Source organism: Biomphalaria glabrata, chromosome 5, assembly GCF_947242115.1.
Source record: "Biomphalaria glabrata chromosome 5, xgBioGlab47.1, whole genome shotgun sequence".
In the NCBI taxonomy this organism is placed as follows: Eukaryota; Metazoa; Mollusca; class Gastropoda; family Planorbidae; genus Biomphalaria; species Biomphalaria glabrata.
Genome location: NC_074715.1, coordinates 2,647,564 through 2,670,448, shown reverse-complemented (window position 1 = coordinate 2,670,448; position 22,885 = coordinate 2,647,564). Strand labels below are relative to the sequence as shown.

Sequence of the window (22,885 nt, the reverse complement as noted above, 5' to 3'; positions counted from 1 at the left end):
GGAGATGGTGACAAATGGGATGGGAAAAACAGATGGCTGATATTAACAATATAAAATGTACATAGTAAGGGAGATAATAATCTCATTAAACAACGTAAGTTGGAACAGGGATGTGGAAATGGGCGATGGTCAGTGACCATGACGCTATTGTTACCACCAGGTATTCCTCTAGAAGTGAGAATAAATGATTAGTCAAGACTCGATTGTCCACAAGAAGAAATTATATAAGTATGTGTATTTCAACTTGGTCTACCTCATAAAGGTCCGGAAGAGATGGGCGGAAAAAGAAAAGACAATAGACTAAAGATTATCTCTTACGTTGGTAAAGTCTGACAAGAGTTGCACCTTGGAGTGTCACGAGGCGTGGTGACACAAATAATCTCCTTGAACAAAGAGATACGCGGGAAGGGAAGGAAGAACGAATAAAGTAAGTACTGGACCAGGTAGTGTTGACGTGAAATCGGACATACGGCGCCTAAGGCCAATATGGATGACTGTTTGTTTGATCTTTTTCCCGGTCAAGTGGAGATAAACGAAAAGTCGAGGCCTTGTTGTCACCAATGTGTTGGACTCAGTCTAGCTAGAAGAGGAAAAGAGGGGGTTGGTGGTGAAATTAGGCTAAAAGCAAAAAATAATAAAATAAAATAAATAAATACTAATAATAATTAATGCTGTCATGAAAATGAGCGACACTGTCAAAAAGCTTTCGACTTGTGACAGCGACAAAGAGCGCGGATCAGAAAAAAAGAGGGGAGAGAACAAGTAATCTTCCGTGTAGAAAATCATTCACGCACGCCGACTCTCTAACCATCCTCCCAACCCTCACGCCAGCATGCGCACACTGTCGTTTCACCAAATCAACCTCATTTGGACAATTGTGTCTTTTAGCAAGTGTTCATCCGTCACTAAATAGCGGCGTGTACTAAGCCTTGGGACGACTCATAATATTTTATCTTCAAAGAAATCACCATTGCACAACATATTAACACTAATAATTCAAATTGGGAAATAAGTCTTTTCAAATCATGACAATTAAAAAAAATGAAAGTTTCATTTCTCGAAATGCCAATTTCTATTTCAATCTTCTACATCTCATATAGTAAAGCTTCTCTTTAATGCCTTCTATATTGTCGCCTACATTTCTTCTTATGGCTTTTCCATTTTGTTCTCTCTGTATTTGTATTAACACTTAAATTATATTTTAACAAAAGTACAAATTTATTTTAGGAATTAGTATCATAACTTTTAGTATATACATTTCTGAAAAAAAAAATTAAATTATATTTCTTATATTTTTAAAAGATATTCTACAACATAGGCTAGCAAGTTTTATACTTGAAATTCTAGACTCTAGCAACCATATATTGTGGACACAATATGGTCCTGCCAATGCCTCAGATATCTACAACATCAACACAATGCAACAGAAATCAGTCAAGTCAGTAAGGATATCAGCCACAAAAATTGACTATAGTACACAATGTGCAATACTTACATTATGTGAAGTCCTCGTTTTTGGTGGTAGGTTTTATTTTACCATAATATATTATATTTAACTTGAAATTCGTCGAAAAAAATACTGATGAAAAAAATCATTCAAGATAATAAAGACAAATGCTTACTTTATTTTATTATAGAAATTTGGATTTACAAATCAATAGTAATTAGCTGTATTTATTTCTAAACAAATTATATAACAAATATTGAAAAAGTATGATGTCTTTTAAAACACTTTGCTCTATACAAACACTATAACAATGTGTATGTACATTATACTATGCGATTGCGTAGATTAAGGTTAAGATTGTAATATTACAATTTTGAACACATCTCATTTAAAAAAGAGACTTAACAAACAATCTCGCACTTTTTAAAAATATATATAAAACATGTGTTTTAGAACTTGGAACTTTCAATTAGTTTTTTTAGCCTGCGCATTATAATTACTCCTACATATTTTTTTTAAAACTTTATTTGAAAGGACCTTCTTTGTAATGCACCCTGGACACACCAAATACACTAAATCATATGACTGTCCGTCGTCCCCTTATTCAATCTATATTATATTTTGATCATGACCTCAACCCCCTAATTTTGGTCAGTTGTACTTTTTAAAACCTTTTATCTTTATTCAAGAAATTGAAAACATTTCTTAAGAACAATAGTTCAGGCCCAAAGAAAAAATGCATTTTCCTGAGGCCACATTTAAATGGGAGCAAATGGAACAAAAATGGGAGTGCCACCAAACGTTCACGCCGACCTGCAAAATGATCCGACCAAACACAACTTCAAAGAAATAAAAGCGGTCTTGAGAGTCCTTGCTGATTGTGCATTGCAAAAATAAGGTCTAACGTTTTGCAAATGGTAATAAGTACAGTTTATAGTATAAAGTTTTTTTTTTATTTATAATGAACTTCAAACTAAATTAATTATTTAAAAAAAAACATGCTTGATCATCTGTTTCTTCATGCTGTCAATATTTTTTTATAATTTTTCTTCATTAAGAAAAATATCTGGTCGCGACCATACCGGCCCATTCGGTACGGCCCGGTGAGCATTTGCCAGATTGCCCATATAGTCAATCCATCCATGATCTCTACTATATCTTTCTAAGTTACCATTCACTGACTGTCTAAATGATCAAGAGAGCTATTAAAGTTTTTATGGATTCGAATTAAATTTCGTACTCAAGTTCCATTTATGTCCAAAGCTATTGATAAGAACCAGTATTGACAGATTCGGGCCTGACCGCCGCATTTGCTAAACACCGAAAACTTTCTATTAAAACTTTTTCTTATATTTTCAGTCATCCCCCCCCCCAAAAAAAAAAAAAGACCGAAGTCTATAAACAAAGCATACATAAGACACACATTTCATATTTTTCAAGTATTTTTTAAAATTTTTCCTTAAGTATACTTTTAGTGGAAGCGTGGCCGAGAGGCCAAGTACGCTTTAACCTTTCTTGGCTACCCATAAAGGGGGTTCAAGGTTTGACATCCTACTCGAGCAGAGTTGTGTTTACTGAGCGTCTAAAAGCAGCACGGAAAAATCTTTTCTCAGATACCCCCTTCCCCCACTGGTCCAAAAATTAGATAGCGCTCTGAGCATGTTATAAACATGAAAGTAGCGCTATATAAAAGTTATCCTTTTTATAGCGATATCAATTGCAAAGGTGATGATAATAAGAATAATAATTCCGATAAGAGTGATGGTAATTAATTTTAATTACGTAAATGGTTCTGAACGTAACATTTAATCATTTAACATTGTTCAATATATTAGTATGCTTGTAGCATGATCAGAGCGCTAGGGTCAGTTTGTATATGAATGTAAAGCGTGTTCGGTTGGCTATGTACGCTTAAAATTAGCCTAATCTTGGCGACGTATGAAGGGGGCTTGAGGTTCGACACCCGACTCGAGAAGAGTTGTGTTTACTAAGCGCCTTAAGACAGCACGGGAAACCTTCTCCCAGATACCTCCTCCCCCTAATGGTCAACAATTGAGATTGTACCAAAGCGCTCTGTCATGCTATTGACGTTAAATTAGCAACATATAAAAGTTATATATTATTATTGTCATTATACGTCATTTCCGCTTACCTACATATAAATATATATATATATATATATATATATATATATATATATATATATATATATATATATATATACCATAATAATGATATATATCGTAAAAATAAAAATAAATGTCCTAATAGCTTTAAAATGAAAGATCTATAGTCTTTTTCTCATTTACTTATTTATCCTCAGATTGTGATATCGGTACATGGGGACCTGGATGTGCAAGTCTATGCCCTAAAGAATGCCTTAGTTATTGCAAGGAGGACACAGGGATTTGCTACCAATGTTATGGCAAAAGGAATCCCCCTTCATGCGATGTTGGTAGGTATAAGTCATTTAAAGACCCACACTTTTTTATCTACACATATTAAAACTACGGGAAGAGGGCTTTATTCGGCTTAGGAATGAGTGAGTTTTGGTGCATCCAATTTGTCGTTAGCTTTTGTGTCATATAAACATTAGAAGTTCTGATGATGATAATCATTTATTGAGATCTTTTTTTTTTGTATTAAACCTAGTGTTTTTTACGCTTTACTATATTATATATATGGAATACTTCCTTCCTTCCATTTAAATTTTGGGCATGGGATTTTTTTTCAGTGGGGGTGCAAGCGTCCATTCATGGCTCATTTTTTTTTGTAACGGAAGATATTTGAAAAAAAAATCTTGTGCCCCCCCCCGCATCCCTCACCCATACATATGGTATTAAGTGCACTGTATATACTTGTTTTACAAAAAAAAAAAAAAAACAAACTCCTAAACATATGAAAAAGCTATTTACTATACACGTTGTAAATTCTTCTGTGTGGATTAAGCCTCTTAAAGTTTGATCAGACAAACCTGCAATAACTTTTTTTATGGTTTCTCGTTGCGATGGACAGGCTGACTAAAAACACTTATCGTGCAGTTCTAAGTCTTCTTTACGTTGCAGCTCTTGCATCGACTTGTGATGATAAAAAAACAAATTGAACTAAGAATAATCAATGCAAAAGATAATTAAAAAATTAACAATCTCGATACGTATTGTTAAGCCGTGTACTGTAATAATACACACAAAAAATGTATTTTTGCTCGTTGAGTCTGTCGAATGTGATCTATCGACAGCACCAAGTTAAAACCTGTTAACAATATTGTTTCTGCAATCAGTCTCTCCTTCCTCAAGATAACATCAATAAACTTTTTCTCTGAATGGTCATAATGGCTTATGATTTTGCCAATTATTTGACTGTTGATGTGCAATTGAGCGGACGATATGTTAAGTTGAACAGACAACAACATCATAGGAAACTGATTCATAAACAGACTAATAATTGTCAATAATTAAAAAACTTAATAGAAACATATAGAAAGTAGGCATTTATAACACATGTGCTAATGCCTTGCTTCAGCTATAGCCCTTATTTTGAGATATGTTAAACAGACAAAGATCTTCGCTTAGTTATGACTTAAAAATTTAGGGATGTTGTTACAAAAGCTGGTAAAGACACTAAAGAGAACCATCATATGGTCCAACAGCTACGCTTAGCAGGGCATTTATCCCGTATGGAAATAGACCGTATACTAAAAACAGTCATTTTTACGTGAATTAAAAAATGGTCGACGTAACAAAGGTGCTGCATCAAAAACGCTTTAACGATCCGCATAAGCACCAACTTACAAGGCGTTTGCATACATCCGAATAATGTAAAATGGGCGAACAGCTGCTCTCCTGCCTTTTAATAGATCGCCATACAAAATATTTTCTGGAATACGACCTACTGGCATTTTACGAACGTAGCCAAGCCAGCCAAGGCGTCTGCTGATAACAGAGCCGATGTTCTGGCACCCTGCTCTTCGTAGCAGTTCCTCATTGATTATCTTATCTTGCCACCTTATTTTAAAGATCCGCCTCAGGCATCGGAGGTGGAAGACATTCAGCTTTTTTCCTGCCATGAGTAGGCTACTCCAATTCTTTTATCCTTATTGTCAAATTCTGAAAAAAAGTTTATATGTTTTTTATTACAAATAAAATTAATTTGAAATATCATTTAATTTTTTTTAAAGAAATTTTATAACAGCAATATATATAGGAACACTTTTTTGACTAATTTTTGGAAATTTAAAAATTTTTATAATAAAGGAAAAAGTTTAGAAAACAGTTTTCCAGGTAGTGTCGATCTACTAAAGATAAATAGCTTTACCTAAATTGATATTATTTACTTCATACTAAATGCATTGCGAAAATGTAAATGTTAATATTTTAAATATTTCTAATTCTTAAAAATTAAATAATTAATAATTAAGTTAAAACTCACCTTTAATAAAGACAACAAAATCCACATATTTTGTTGTTTTTTCTTTCAGAATGCCTTCAGTCCACCTGGGGACTTAACTGTAGCTCTAATTGTAGCATTAATTGTTTCAACCAATCTTGTGATAAATACTCGGGTATTTGTAACGAAGGATGTAATGGATATGTCAATCCACCTTTATGCACAACAGGTAATATTGAAAGGTTGTTTGTAGATTTAATAAATAGGTTAAACTGTATACTATTTGCTTTCTTCTTTGGCGTAATGATGGGTCAATATAAGCAGCGATTTTACAAACACATTTACGTCAGGTTGTTTTTGAGACAGCATTGTATTCAATCATTTTAACAACAACAAAAGAAATGGTCATGACAGAGTTTGGTTAAAGCGAGGATTGCGCCCTGCTAGCTCACAATGAATATCATCTTCAGGTAGTTGTCAACGAATTTGCAAACGCTGCCACCTCTTTCGGTTTATCTTTAATTTTCTTGAAAACAGAAGCCATATTACAAGTCACCCAATAAAACGTATTTAGCATCATAGATTACCACAAATGGAAAGTCCCTTAAAGTTGCAGACAAATTCACATATATAGAAATAATCTTGTCAAATGAAGCATAGCTTTCAATGGTAGTTGATAACCGTCTAGTCAGGGTCAGTAGGGCTTTTGGACGCCTAAAGGCGAGAATTCGAAAGAATAAATTGCTCCTCTGGCCTATAAAATTCAATGCCTACAAAGAAGTTCATCCCTCAACTTTTTATATCGATCTGAAACATAAGTATTATACATAAATCAAATAAGACTACTTAACGGCTTTCACTAATGATACTTGCGCTGCATTATGGACATACGGTGGCAATACCGGACTACAATTAACGATAATTTTGCGAACGCTGGTATGGACACTAAAGAGAGCCCTCTTATGGTCCAACAGTTACGCTTGGCAGGGCATTTATCCCGTATGGGGATAGATCGTATACTAAAAGCATTCTTTTTTTTTACGTGAACTAAAATGAGGTCGACGTAGCAGTGGTGCCGCATCGGTAACGCTTTAACGATCCGCATAGGCACCATTTTGCCGAGGCTGACATAAAAGAAGTGATGGATACAGGTCTGTCTTGTAGTTAATTTTTAATGCCTGTCAGATTATGATAAACTACTCTGCAGATGTCTGAGTATCTATTCGGTTATATTACAATGCGAGTAAATGAAAAGCAAAACCCCATCTGTCTTAACAGTGGAGGGACGAGTCTGAAACTCTGTTAAACAGTTTAAATAATGTTTAATCTACAGCCCTATGAAATCCTATCACCAACTTATTTTCTGTCTCTAAGTAGTCTCTAATCCATCTAGATCAATGCGCCACTAGTCGCCTTCAAAACACGTTCACTATGGTGCGTCTCTACATAACTAAAAAAGAAATTAGTGTTTAACAAAGAAAGCACCTGACTGCATGCGGCTTCAGGACGAGACAGCTGGAGGTCACCTACAACGGCCGCAGAATACAAATTAGTTGGTTTTATAAATTGCAAACCTGTACTTCTGGGCTGTCACTGTTTGTTACTTTTTTACTTTCTTCCACGTCTGTTTTTTTTATCTTGTATTCTATATGCTTATCTAAAAAAGGATTACATTTTTGAATAGGTTATCTTTAAAATTCTTTAGTGCATTCGTTTAGCGCATTAATATACAGATGTTTTTGATGGCTGGATCCTCCTGGCTAATACGTATTTAATTTTATTTTAGCAACCAGATGATTTTGATATAAAGTATTACAGGCTACTCATTCCAAGCGTATAACATAAGTACGGATATAACTTCTGGTCTTTTCGCTTCTCTGTTGACATGTCTTATAATAACTAAGTTGCATTTTGTATTCTTCTGTGTGATTGATAGAGCCTAGAATTTAGCTAGCTGGTTCTGGCACATCTGTTCGCGAATGTATCCATTATTTCTTACTCTTCCAAGAACTCCTTATATTTTGAGTTGTTATTACCAACTGTAGCATAAAGATGTGGATTTTCATCTTTTTCTTCTTAGGTCTCACTGTGGCATTTTACGTCTCGAGAAACGATATATTTCCTTTGCAACTTATTGTGTGACTAAAGAAGCATTCCTTGATACACAGCTTTGATCACAGGATGGGCATATGTAATCACCAGACGCTGTTGCATTTTCACCCTTCTTTCTGCTTCTGTTGTATATGAAATCTAATATCCGTGATTCTTCTTTTATGCTCTCTGTCCATGTGGATCTATCCAAGGCCACCTCTTCCCAGCTGCTTTTGTCGATATTGAAAAGCTTCATGCCGCGTTTTCATACATCCAAATAACGTAAAATGGGCGAACAGCTGCTCTCCTGCCTTTTAATAGATCGCCATACAAAATATTTTCTGGAAGACGACCTACTGGCATTTTACGAACGTAGCCAAGCCAGCCAAGGCGTCTGCTGATAACAGAGCCGATGTTCTGGAACCCTGCTCTTCGTAGCAGTTCCTCATTGATTATCTTATCTTGCCACCTTATTTTAAAGATCCGCCTCAGGCATCGGAGGTGGAAGACATTTAGCTTTTTTCCTGCCATAAGTAGGTTGACCATGTTTCACTTCCGTACAGCAAGGTGCTCAACACACAGGTCCGGTAGACTAGGGCTTTATTACTGCTAGTCAGCAATATGTTGTCTCAGACTCTTTTCTGCAACCGTGACATGGTGGCCATTCCCTTAGCTATTCAGTTTTTAATGTCTTTCACCAGTAGAGTGTTATTGGATATGACGGACCCAATGTAACAAAATTGATCAACAATTTCTAGCAGTTAGCCAATTATGTTTACGTGAGATGCAATGTTTGTGTTTTGGACAAGTATATTTGTCTTGGTACTTAGGTCTATCATGTAAAATAATAGTCATTCAGTTTTAAGGTTGTTTTTTTTTCTTTGTACACAATCGTTTGTAAATGAATAACAATAAGAAATTTTTTTTCAGTTCTCATCTTCATTTGTGTGTAGCAGGGCCTAGGTAGCATCTCTCTGAGTCCACTTGGGCATGCATGGAGGCTACTCCAATTCTTTTATCCTTATTGTCAAATTCTGAAAAAAAGTTTATGTTTTTTATTACAAAAAAAAATTAATTTGAAATATCATTACAATTTTTTTAAATAAAATTTTATAACAGCAATATATATAGGAACACTTTTTTGACTAATTTTTGGAAATTTAAAAATTTTTATAATAAAGGAAAAAGTTTAGAAAACAGTTTTCCAGGTAGTGTCGATCTACTAAAGATAAATAGCTTTACCTAAATTGATATTATTTACTTCATACTAAATGCATTGCGAAAATGTAAATGTTAATATTTTAAATATTTCTAATTCTTAAAAATTAAATAATTAATAATTAAGTTAAAACTCACCTTTAATAAAGACAACAAAATCCACATATTTTGTTGTTTTTTCTTTCAGAATGCCTTCAGTCCACCTGGGGACTTAACTGTAGCTCTAATTGTAGCATTAATTGTTTCAACCAATCTTGTGATAAATACTCGGGTATTTGTAACGAAGGATGTAATGGATATGTCAATCCACCTTTATGCACAACAGGTAATATTGAAAGGTTGTTTGTAGATTTAATAAATAGGTTAAACTGTATACTATTTGCTTTCTTCTTTGGCGTAATGATGGGTCAATATAAGCAGCGATTTTACAAACACATTTACGTCAGGTTGTTTTTGAGACAGCATTGTATTCAATCATTTTAACAACAACAAAAGAAATGGTCATGACAGAGTTTGGTTAAAGCGAGGATTGCGCCCTGCTAGCTCACAATGAATATCATCTTCAGGTAGTTGTCAACGAATTTGCAAACGCTGCCACCTCTTTCGGTTTATCTTTAATTTTCTTGAAAACAGAAGCCATATTACAAGTCACCCAATAAAACGTATTTAGCATCATAGATTACCACAAATGGAAAGTCCCTTAAAGTTGCAGACAAATTCACATATATAAAATAATCTTGTCAAATGAAGCATAGCTTTCAATGGTAGTTGATAACCGTCTAGTCAGGGTCAGTAGGGCTTTTGGACGCCTAAAGGCGAGAATTCGAAAGAATAAATTGCTCCTCTGGCCTATAAAATTCAATGCCTACAAAGAAGTTCATCCCTCAACTTTTTTATATCGATCTGAAACATAAGTATTATACATAAATCAAATAAGACTACTTAACGGCTTTCACTAATGATACTTGCGCTGCATTATGGACATACGGTGGCAATACCGGACTACAATTAACGATAATTTTGCGAACGCTGGTATGGACACTAAAGAGAGCCCTCTTATGGTCCAACAGTTACGCTTGGCAGGGCATTTATCCCGTATGGGGATAGATCGTATACTAAAAGCATTCTTTTTTTTTACGTGAACTAAAATGAGGTCGACGTAGCAGTGGTGCCGCATCGGTAACGCTTTAACGATCCGCATAGGCACCATTTTGCCGAGGCTGACATAAAAGAAGTGATGGATACAGGTCTGTCTTGTAGTTAATTTTTAATGCCTGTCAGATTATGATAAACTACTCTGCAGATGTCTGAGTATCTATTCGGTTATATTACAATGCGAGTAAATGAAAAGCAAAACCCCATCTGTCTTAACAGTGGAGGGACGAGTCTGAAACTCTGTTAAACAGTTTAAATAATGTTTAATCTACAGCCCTATGAAATCCTATCACCAACTTATTTTCTGTCTCTAAGTAGTCTCTAATCCATCTAGATCAATGCGCCACTAGTCGCCTTCAAAACACGTTCACTATGGTGCGTCTCTACATAACTAAAAAAGAAATTAGTGTTTAACAAAGAAAGCACCTGACTGCATGCGGCTTCAGGACGAGACAGCTGGAGGTCACCTACAACGGCCGCAGAATACAAATTAGTTGGTTTTATAAATTGCAAACCTGTACTTCTGGGCTGTCACTGTTTGTTACTTTTTTACTTTCTTCCACGTCTGTTTTTTTTATCTTGTATTCTATATGCTTATCTAAAAAAGGATTACATTTTTGAATAGGTTATCTTTAAAATTCTTTAGTGCATTCGTTTAGCGCATTAATATACAGATGTTTTTGATGGCTGGATCCTCCTGGCTAATACGTATTTAATTTTATTTTAGCAACCAGATGATTTTGATATAAAGTATTACAGGCTACTCATTCCAAGCGTATAACATAAGTACGGATATAACTTCTGGTCTTTTCGCTTCTCTGTTGACATGTCTTATAATAACTAAGTTGCATTTTGTATTCTTCTGTGTGATTGATAGAGCCTAGAATTTAGCTAGCTGGTTCTGGCACATCTGTTCGCGAATGTATCCATTATTTCTTACTCTTCCAAGAACTCCTTATATTTTGAGTTGTTATTACCAACTGTAGCATAAAGATGTGGATTTTCATCTTTTTCTTCTTAGGTCTCACTGTGGCATTTTACGTCTCGAGAAACGATATATTTCCTTTGCAACTTATTGTGTGACTAAAGAAGCATTCCTTGATACACAGCTTTGATCACAGGATGGGCATATGTAATCACCAGACGCTGTTGCATTTTCACCCTTCTTTCTGCTTCTGTTGTATATGAAATCTAATATCCGTGATTCTTCTTTTATGCTCTCTGTCCATGTGGATCTATCCAAGGCCACCTCTTCCCAGCTGCTTTTGTCGATATTGAAAAGCTTCATGCCGCGTTTTCATACATCCAAATAACGTAAAATGGGCGAACAGCTGCTCTCCTGCCTTTTAATAGATCGCCATACAAAATATTTTCTGGAAGACGACCTACTGGCATTTTACGAACGTAGCCAAGCCAGCCAAGGCGTCTGCTGATAACAGAGCCGATGTTCTGGAACCCTGCTCTTCGTAGCAGTTCCTCATTGATTATCTTATCTTGCCACCTTATTTTAAAGATCCGCCTCAGGCATCGGAGGTGGAAGACATTTAGCTTTTTTCCTGCCATAAGTAGGTTGACCATGTTTCACTTCCGTACAGCAAGGTGCTCAACACACAGGTCCGGTAGACTAGGGCTTTATTACTGCTAGTCAGCAATATGTTGTCTCAGACTCTTTTCTGCAACCGTGACATGGTGGCCATTCCCTTAGCTATTCAGTTTTTAATGTCTTTCACCAGTAGAGTGTTATTGGATATGACGGACCCAATGTAACAAAATTGATCAACAATTTCTAGCAGTTAGCCAATTATGTTTACGTGAGATGCAATGTTTGTGTTTTGGACAAGTATATTTGTCTTGGTACTTAGGTCTATCATGTAAAATAATAGTCATTCAGTTTTAAGGTTGTTTTTTTTTCTTTGTACACAATCGTTTGTAAATGAATAACAATAAGAAATTTTTTTTTCAGTTCTCATCTTCATTTGTGTGTAGCAGGGCCTAGGTAGCATCTCTCTGAGTCCACTTGGGCATGCATGGAGGCTACTCCAATTCTTTTATCCTTATTGTCAAATTCTGAAAAAAAGTTTATGTTTTTTATTACAAAAAAAAATTAATTTGAAATATCATTACAATTTTTTTAAATAAAATTTTATAACAGCAATATATATAGGAACACTTTTTTGACTAATTTTTGGAAATTTAAAAATTTTTATAATAAAGGAAAAAGTTTAGAAAACAGTTTTCCAGGTAGTGTCGATCTACTAAAGATAAATAGCTTTACCTAAATTGATATTATTTACTTCATACTAAATGCATTGCGAAAATGTAAATGTTAATATTTTAAATATTTCTAATTCTTAAAAATTAAATAATTAATAATTAAGTTAAAACTCACCTTTAATAAAGACAACAAAATCCACATATTTTGTTGTTTTTTCTTTCAGAATGCCTTCAGTCCACCTGGGGACTTAACTGTAGCTCTAATTGTAGCATTAATTGTTTCAACCAATCTTGTGATAAATACTCGGGTATTTGTAACGAAGGATGTAATGGATATGTCAATCCACCTTTATGCACAACAGGTAATATTGAAAGGTTGTTTGTAGATTTAATAAATAGGTTAAACTGTATACTATTTGCTTTCTTCTTTGGCGTAATGATGGGTCAATATAAGCAGCGATTTTACAAACACATTTACGTCAGGTTGTTTTTGAGACAGCATTGTATTCAATCATTTTAACAACAACAAAAGAAATGGTCATGACAGAGTTTGGTTAAAGCGAGGATTGCGCCCTGCTAGCTCACAATGAATATCATCTTCAGGTAGTTGTCAACGAATTTGCAAACGCTGCCACCTCTTTCGGTTTATCTTTAATTTTCTTGAAAACAGAAGCCATATTACAAGTCACCCAATAAAACGTATTTAGCATCATAGATTACCACAAATGGAAAGTCCCTTAAAGTTGCAGACAAATTCACATATATAGAAATAATCTTGTCAAATGAAGCATAGCTTTCAATGGTAGTTGATAACCGTCTAGTCAGGGTCAGTAGGGCTTTTGGACGCCTAAAGGCGAGAATTCGAAAGAATAAATTGCTCCTCTGGCCTATAAAATTCAATGCCTACAAAGAAGTTCATCCCTCAACTTTTTTATATCGATCTGAAACATAAGTATTATACATAAATCAAATAAGACTACTTAACGGCTTTCACTAATGATACTTGCGCTGCATTATGGACATACGGTGGCAATACCGGACTACAATTAACGATAATTTTGCGAACGCTGGTATGGACACTAAAGAGAGCCCTCTTATGGTCCAACAGTTACGCTTGGCAGGGCATTTATCCCGTATGGGGATAGATCGTATACTAAAAGCATTCTTTTTTTTTACGTGAACTAAAATGAGGTCGACGTAGCAGTGGTGCCGCATCGGTAACGCTTTAACGATCCGCATAGGCACCATTTTGCCGAGGCTGACATAAAAGAAGTGATGGATACAGGTCTGTCTTGTAGTTAATTTTTAATGCCTGTCAGATTATGATAAACTACTCTGCAGATGTCTGAGTATCTATTCGGTTATATTACAATGCGAGTAAATGAAAAGCAAAACCCCATCTGTCTTAACAGTGGAGGGACGAGTCTGAAACTCTGTTAAACAGTTTAAATAATGTTTAATCTACAGCCCTATGAAATCCTATCACCAACTTATTTTCTGTCTCTAAGTAGTCTCTAATCCATCTAGATCAATGCGCCACTAGTCGCCTTCAAAACACGTTCACTATGGTGCGTCTCTACATAACTAAAAAAGAAATTAGTGTTTAACAAAGAAAGCACCTGACTGCATGCGGCTTCAGGACGAGACAGCTGGAGGTCACCTACAACGGCCGCAGAATACAAATTAGTTGGTTTTATAAATTGCAAACCTGTACTTCTGGGCTGTCACTGTTTGTTACTTTTTTACTTTCTTCCACGTCTGTTTTTTTTATCTTGTATTCTATATGCTTATCTAAAAAAGGATTACATTTTTGAATAGGTTATCTTTAAAATTCTTTAGTGCATTCGTTTAGCGCATTAATATACAGATGTTTTTGATGGCTGGATCCTCCTGGCTAATACGTATTTAATTTTATTTTAGCAACCAGATGATTTTGATATAAAGTATTACAGGCTACTCATTCCAAGCGTATAACATAAGTACGGATATAACTTCTGGTCTTTTCGCTTCTCTGTTGACATGTCTTATAATAACTAAGTTGCATTTTGTATTCTTCTGTGTGATTGATAGAGCCTAGAATTTAGCTAGCTGGTTCTGGCACATCTGTTCGCGAATGTATCCATTATTTCTTACTCTTCCAAGAACTCCTTATATTTTGAGTTGTTATTACCAACTGTAGCATAAAGATGTGGATTTTCATCTTTTTCTTCTTAGGTCTCACTGTGGCATTTTACGTCTCGAGAAACGATATATTTCCTTTGCAACTTATTGTGTGACTAAAGAAGCATTCCTTGATACACAGCTTTGATCACAGGATGGGCATATGTAATCACCAGACGCTGTTGCATTTTCACCCTTCTTTCTGCTTCTGTTGTATATGAAATCTAATATCCGTGATTCTTCTTTTATGCTCTCTGTCCATGTGGATCTATCCAAGGCCACCTCTTCCCAGCTGCTTTTGTCGATATTGAAAAGCTTCATGCCGCGTTTTCATACATCCAAATAACGTAAAATGGGCGAACAGCTGCTCTCCTGCCTTTTAATAGATCGCCATACAAAATATTTTCTGGAAGACGACCTACTGGCATTTTACGAACGTAGCCAAGCCAGCCAAGGCGTCTGCTGATAACAGAGCCGATGTTCTGGAACCCTGCTCTTCGTAGCAGTTCCTCATTGATTATCTTATCTTGCCACCTTATTTTAAAGATCCGCCTCAGGCATCGGAGGTGGAAGACATTTAGCTTTTTTCCTGCCATAAGTAGGTTGACCATGTTTCACTTCCGTACAGCAAGGTGCTCAACACACAGGTCCGGTAGACTAGGGCTTTATTACTGCTAGTCAGCAATATGTTGTCTCAGACTCTTTTCTGCAACCGTGACATGGTGGCCATTCCCTTAGCTATTCAGTTTTTAATGTCTTTCACCAGTAGAGTGTTATTGGATATGACGGACCCAATGTAACAAAATTGATCAACAATTTCTAGCAGTTAGCCAATTATGTTTACGTGAGATGCAATGTTTGTGTTTTGGACAAGTATATTTGTCTTGGTACTTAGGTCTATCATGTAAAATAATAGTCATTCAGTTTTAAGGTTGTTTTTTTTTCTTTGTACACAATCGTTTGTAAATGAATAACAATAAGAAATTTTTTTTTCAGTTCTCATCTTCATTTGTGTGTAGCAGGGCCTAGGTAGCATCTCTCTGAGTCCACTTGGGCATGCATGGAGGCTACTCCAATTCTTTTATCCTTATTGTCAAATTCTGAAAAAAAGTTTATGTTTTTTATTACAAAAAAAAATTAATTTGAAATATCATTACAATTTTTTTAAATAAAATTTTATAACAGCAATATATATAGGAACACTTTTTTGACTAATTTTTGGAAATTTAAAAATTTTTATAATAAAGGAAAAAGTTTAGAAAACAGTTTTCCAGGTAGTGTCGATCTACTAAAGATAAATAGCTTTACCTAAATTGATATTATTTACTTCATACTAAATGCATTGCGAAAATGTAAATGTTAATATTTTAAATATTTCTAATTCTTAAAAATTAAATAATTAATAATTAAGTTAAAACTCACCTTTAATAAAGACAACAAAATCCACATATTTTGTTGTTTTTTCTTTCAGAATGCCTTCAGTCCACCTGGGGACTTAACTGTAGCTCTAATTGTAGCATTAATTGTTTCAACCAATCTTGTGATAAATACTCGGGTATTTGTAACGAAGGATGTAATGGATATGTCAATCCACCTTTATGCACAACAGGTAATATTGAAAGGTTGTTTGTAGATTTAATAAATAGGTTAAACTGTATACTATTTGCTTTCTTCTTTGGCGTAATGATGGGTCAATATAAGCAGCGATTTTACAAACACATTTACGTCAGGTTGTTTTTGAGACAGCATTGTATTCAATCATTTTAACAACAACAAAAGAAATGGTCATGACAGAGTTTGGTTAAAGCGAGGATTGCGCCCTGCTAGCTCACAATGAATATCATCTTCAGGTAGTTGTCAACGAATTTGCAAACGCTGCCACCTCTTTCGGTTTATCTTTAATTTTCTTGAAAACAGAAGCCATATTACAAGTCACCCAATAAAACGTATTTAGCATCATAGATTACCACAAATGGAAAGTCCCTTAAAGTTGCAGACAAATTCACATATATAGAAATAATCTTGTCAAATGAAGCATAGCTTTCAATGGTAGTTGATAACCGTCTAGTCAGGGTCAGTAGGGCTTTTGGACGCCTAAAGGCGAGAATTCGAAAGAATAAATTGCTCCTCTGGCCTATAAAATTCAATGCCTACAAAGAAGTTCATCCCTCAACTTTTTTATATCGATCTGAAACATAAGTATTATACATAAATCAAATAAGACTACTTAACGGCTTTCACTAATGATACTTGCGCTGCATTATGGACATACGGTGGCAATACCGGACTACAATTAACGATAATTTTGCGAACGCTGGTATGGACACTAAAGAGAGCCCTCTTATGGTCCAACAGTTACGCTTGGCAGGGCATTTATCCCGTATGGGGATAGATCGTATACTAAAAGCATTCTTTTTTTTTACGTGAACTAAAATGAGGTCGACGTAGCAGTGGTGCCGCATCGGTAACGCTTTAACGATCCGCATAGGCACCATTTTGCCGAGGCTGACATAAAAGAAGTGATGGATACAGGTCTGTCTTGTAGTTAATTTTTAATGCCTGTCAGATTATGATAAACTACTCTGCAGATGTCTGAGTATCTATTCGGTTATATTACAATGCGAGTAAATGAAAAGCAAAACCCCATCTGTCTTAACAGTGGAGGGACGAGTCTGAAACTCTGTTAAACAGTTTAAATAATGTTTAATCTACAGCCCTATGAAATCCTATCACCAACTTATTTTCTGTCTCTAAGTAGTCTCTAATCCATCTAGATCAATGCGCCACTAGTCGCCTTCAAAACACGTTCACTATGGTGCGTCTCTACATAACTAAAAAAGAAATTAGTGTTTAACAAAGAAAGCACCTGACTGCATGCGGCTTCAGGACGAGACAGCTGGAGGTCACCTACAACGGCCGCAGAATACAAATTAGTTGGTTTTATAAATTGCAAACCTGTACTTCTGGGCTGTCACTGTTTGTTACTTTTTTACTTTCTTCCACGTCTGTTTTTTTTATCTTGTATTCTATATGCTTATCTAAAAAAGGATTACATTTTTGAATAGGTTATCTTTAAAATTCTTTAGTGCATTCGTTTAGCGCATTAATATACAGATGTTTTTGATGGCTGGATCCTCCTGGCTAATACGTATTTAATTTTATTTTAGCAACCAGATGATTTTGATATAAAGTATTACAGGCTACTCATTCCAAGCGTATAACATAAGTACGGATATAACTTCTGGTCTTTTCGCTTCTCTGTTGACATGTCTTATAATAACTAAGTTGCATTTTGTATTCTTCTGTGTGATTGATAGAGCCTAGAATTTAGCTAGCTGGTTCTGGCACATCTGTTCGCGAATGTATCCATTATTTCTTACTCTTCCAAGAACTCCTTATATTTTGAGTTGTTATTACCAACTGTAGCATAAAGATGTGGATTTTCATCTTTTTCTTCTTAGGTCTCACTGTGGCATTTTACGTCTCGAGAAACGATATATTTCCTTTGCAACTTATTGTGTGACTAAAGAAGCATTCCTTGATACACAGCTTTGATCACAGGATGGGCATATGTAATCACCAGACGCTGTTGCATTTTCACCCTTCTTTCTGCTTCTGTTGTATATGAAATCTAATATCCGTGATTCTTCTTTTATGCTCTCTGTCCATGTGGATCTATCCAAGGCCACCTCTTCCCAGCTGCTTTTGTCGATATTGAAAAGCTTCATGCCGCGTTTTCATACATCCAAATAACGTAAAATGGGCGAACAGCTGCTCTCCTGCCTTTTAATAGATCGCCATACAAAATATTTTCTGGAAGACGACCTACTGGCATTTTACGAACGTAGCCAAGCCAGCCAAGGCGTCTGCTGATAACAGAGCCGATGTTCTGGAACCCTGCTCTTCGTAGCAGTTCCTCATTGATTATCTTATCTTGCCACCTTATTTTAAAGATCCGCCTCAGGCATCGGAGGTGGAAGACATTTAGCTTTTTTCCTGCCATAAGTAGGTTGACCATGTTTCACTTCCGTACAGCAAGGTGCTCAACACACAGGTCCGGTAGACTAGGGCTTTATTACTGCTAGTCAGCAATATGTTGTCTCAGACTCTTTTCTGCAACCGTGACATGGTGGCCATTCCCTTAGCTATTCAGTTTTTAATGTCTTTCACCAGTAGAGTGTTATTGGATATGACGGACCCAATGTAACAAAATTGATCAACAATTTCTAGCAGTTAGCCAATTATGTTTACGTGAGATGCAATGTTTGTGTTTTGGACAAGTATATTTGTCTTGGTACTTAGGTCTATCATGTAAAATAATAGTCATTCAGTTTTAAGGTTGTTTTTTTTTCTTTGTACACAATCGTTTGTAAATGAATAACAATAAGAAAATTTTTTTTCAGTTCTCATCTTCATTTGTGTGTAGCAGGGCCTAGGTAGCATCTCTCTGAGTCCACTTGGGCATGCATGGAGGCTACTCCAATTCTTTTATCCTTATTGTCAAATTCTGAAAAAAAGTTTATGTTTTTTATTACAAAAAAAAATTAATTTGAAATATCATTACAATTTTTTTAAATAAAATTTTATAACAGCAATATATATAGGAACACTTTTTTGACTAATTTTTGGAAATTTAAAAATTTTTATAATAAAGGAAAAAGTTTAGAAAACAGTTTTCCAGGTAGTGTCGATCTACTAAAGATAAATAGCTTTACCTAAATTGATATTATTTACTTCATACTAAATGCATTGCGAAAATGTAAATGTTAATATTTTAAATATTTCTAATTCTTAAAAATTAAATAATTAATAATTAAGTTAAAACTCACCTTTAATAAAGACAACAAAATCCACATATTTTGTTGTTTTTTCTTTCAGAATGCCTTCAGTCCACCTGGGGACTTAACTGTAGCTCTAATTGTAGCATTAATTGTTTCAACCAATCTTGTGATAAATACTCGGGTATTTGTAACGAAGGATGTAATGGATATGTCAATCCACCTTTATGCACAACAGGTAATATTGAAAGGTTGTTTGTAGATTTAATAAATAGGTTAAACTGTATACTATTTGCTTTCTTCTTTGGCGTAATGATGGGTCAATATAAGCAGCGATTTTACAAACACATTTACGTCAGGTTGTTTTTGAGACAGCATTGTATTCAATCATTTTAACAACAACAAAAGAAATGGTCATGACAGAGTTTGGTTAAAGCGAGGATTGCGCCCTGCTAGCTCACAATGAATATCATCTTCAGGTAGTTGTCAACGAATTTGCAAACGCTGCCACCTCTTTCGGTTTATCTTTAATTTTCTTGAAAACAGAAGCCATATTACAAGTCACCCAATAAAACGTATTTAGCATCATAGATTACCACAAATGGAAAGTCCCTTAAAGTTGCAGACAAATTCACATATATAAAATAATCTTGTCAAATGAAGCATAGCTTTCAATGGTAGTTGATAACCGTCTAGTCAGGGTCAGTAGGGCTTTTGGACGCCTAAAGGCGAGAATTCGAAAGAATAAATTGCTCCTCTGGCCTATAAAATTCAATGCCTACAAAGAAGTTCATCCCTCAACTTTTTTATATCGATCTGAAACATAAGTATTATACATAAATCAAATAAGACTACTTAACGGCTTTCACTAATGATACTTGCGCTGCATTATGGACATACGGTGGCAATACCGGACTACAATTAACGATAATTTTGCGAACGCTGGTATGGACACTAAAGAGAGCCCTCTTATGGTCCAACAGTTACGCTTGGCAGGGCATTTATCCCGTATGGGGATAGATCGTATACTAAAAGCATTCTTTTTTTTTACGTGAACTAAAATGAGGTCGACGTAGCAGTGGTGCCGCATCGGTAACGCTTTAACGATCCGCATAGGCACCATTTTGCCGAGGCTGACATAAAAGAAGTGATGGATACAGGTCTGTCTTGTAGTTAATTTTTAATGCCTGTCAGATTATGATAAACTACTCTGCAGATGTCTGAGTATCTATTCGGTTATATTACAATGCGAGTAAATGAAAAGCAAAACCCCATCTGTCTTAACAGTGGAGGGACGAGTCTGAAACTCTGTTAAACAGTTTAAATAATGTTTAATCTACAGCCCTATGAAATCCTATCACCAACTTATTTTCTGTCTCTAAGTAGTCTCTAATCCATCTAGATCAATGCGCCACTAGTCGCCTTCAAAACACGTTCACTATGGTGCGTCTCTACATAACTAAAAAAGAAATTAGTGTTTAACAAAGAAAGCACCTGACTGCATGCGGCTTCAGGACGAGACAGCTGGAGGTCACCTACAACGGCCGCAGAATACAAATTAGTTGGTTTTATAAATTGCAAACCTGTACTTCTGGGCTGTCACTGTTTGTTACTTTTTTACTTTCTTCCACGTCTGTTTTTTTTATCTTGTATTCTATATGCTTATCTAAAAAAGGATTACATTTTTGAATAGGTTATCTTTAAAATTCTTTAGTGCATTCGTTTAGCGCATTAATATACAGATGTTTTTGATGGCTGGATCCTCCTGGCTAATACGTATTTAATTTTATTTTAGCAACCAGATGATTTTGATATAAAGTATTACAGGCTACTCATTCCAAGCGTATAACATAAGTACGGATATAACTTCTGGTCTTTTCGCTTCTCTGTTGACATGTCTTATAATAACTAAGTTGCATTTTGTATTCTTCTGTGTGATTGATAGAGCCTAGAATTTAGCTAGCTGGTTCTGGCACATCTGTTCGCGAATGTATCCATTATTTCTTACTCTTCCAAGAACTCCTTATATTTTGAGTTGTTATTACCAACTGTAGCATAAAGATGTGGATTTTCATCTTTTTCTTCTTAGGTCTCACTGTGGCATTTTACGTCTCGAGAAACGATATATTTCCTTTGCAACTTATTGTGTGACTAAAGAAGCATTCCTTGATACACAGCTTTGATCACAGGATGGGCATATGTAATCACCAGACGCTGTTGCATTTTCACCCTTCTTTCTGCTTCTGTTGTATATGAAATCTAATATCCGTGATTCTTCTTTTATGCTCTCTGTCCATGTGGATCTATCCAAGGCCACCTCTTCCCAGCTGCTTTTGTCGATATTGAAAAGCTTCATGCCGCGTTTTCATACATCCAAATAACGTAAAATGGGCGAACAGCTGCTCTCCTGCCTTTTAATAGATCGCCATACAAAATATTTTCTGGAAGACGACCTACTGGCATTTTACGAACGTAGCCAAGCCAGCCAAGGCGTCTGCTGATAACAGAGCCGATGTTCTGGAACCCTGCTCTTCGTAGCAGTTCCTCATTGATTATCTTATCTTGCCACCTTATTTTAAAGATCCGCCTCAGGCATCGGAGGTGGAAGACATTTAGCTTTTTTCCTGCCATAAGTAGGTTGACCATGTTTCACTTCCGTACAGCAAGGTGCTCAACACACAGGTCCGGTAGACTAGGGCTTTATTACTGCTAGTCAGCAATATGTTGTCTCAGACTCTTTTCTGCAACCGTGACATGGTGGCCATTCCCTTAGCTATTCAGTTTTTAATGTCTTTCACCAGTAGAGTGTTATTGGATATGACGGACCCAATGTAACAAAATTGATCAACAATTTCTAGCAGTTAGCCAATTATGTTTACGTGAGATGCAATGTTTGTGTTTTGGACAAGTATATTTGTCTTGGTACTTAGGTCTATCATGTAAAATAATAGTCATTCAGTTTTAAGGTTGTTTTTTTTTCTTTGTACACAATCGTTTGTAAATGAATAACAATAAGAAATTTTTTTTTCAGTTCTCATCTTCATTTGTGTGTAGCAGGGCCTAGGTAGCATCTCTCTGAGTCCACTTGGGCATGCATGGAGGCTACTCCAATTCTTTTATCCTTATTGTCAAATTCTGAAAAAAAGTTTATGTTTTTTATTACAAAAAAAAATTAATTTGAAATATCATTACAATTTTTTTAAATAAAATTTTATAACAGCAATATATATAGGAACACTTTTTTGACTAATTTTTGGAAATTTAAAAATTTTTATAATAAAGGAAAAAGTTTAGAAAACAGTTTTCCAGGTAGTGTCGATCTACTAAAGATAAATAGCTTTACCTAAATTGATATTATTTACTTCATACTAAATGCATTGCGAAAATGTAAATGTTAATATTTTAAATATTTCTAATTCTTAAAAATTAAATAATT

The 22,885-nt window shown here is 35.2% G+C and overlaps 1 protein-coding gene across 1 annotated transcript in view; it reads left to right on the top strand.

Annotated features, from left to right (window-relative positions):
* The first annotated feature begins 682 nt into the window (after positions 1-682).
* LOC129926190 (cell death abnormality protein 1-like) overlaps positions 683-22,885 on the top strand; it is a 28,699-nt gene continuing 6,496 nt past the window's right edge. Inside the window, exons 1-6 of the mRNA XM_056028583.1 lie at positions 683-762; positions 1,319-1,442; positions 3,771-3,906; positions 12,736-12,873; positions 16,143-16,280; positions 19,550-19,687. Of these exons, the coding sequence (XP_055884558.1) occupies positions 683-762; positions 1,319-1,442; positions 3,771-3,906; positions 12,736-12,873; positions 16,143-16,280; positions 19,550-19,687 (754 nt within the window). The remainder of the gene's footprint in view (positions 763-1,318; positions 1,443-3,770; positions 3,907-12,735; positions 12,874-16,142; positions 16,281-19,549; positions 19,688-22,885) is intronic.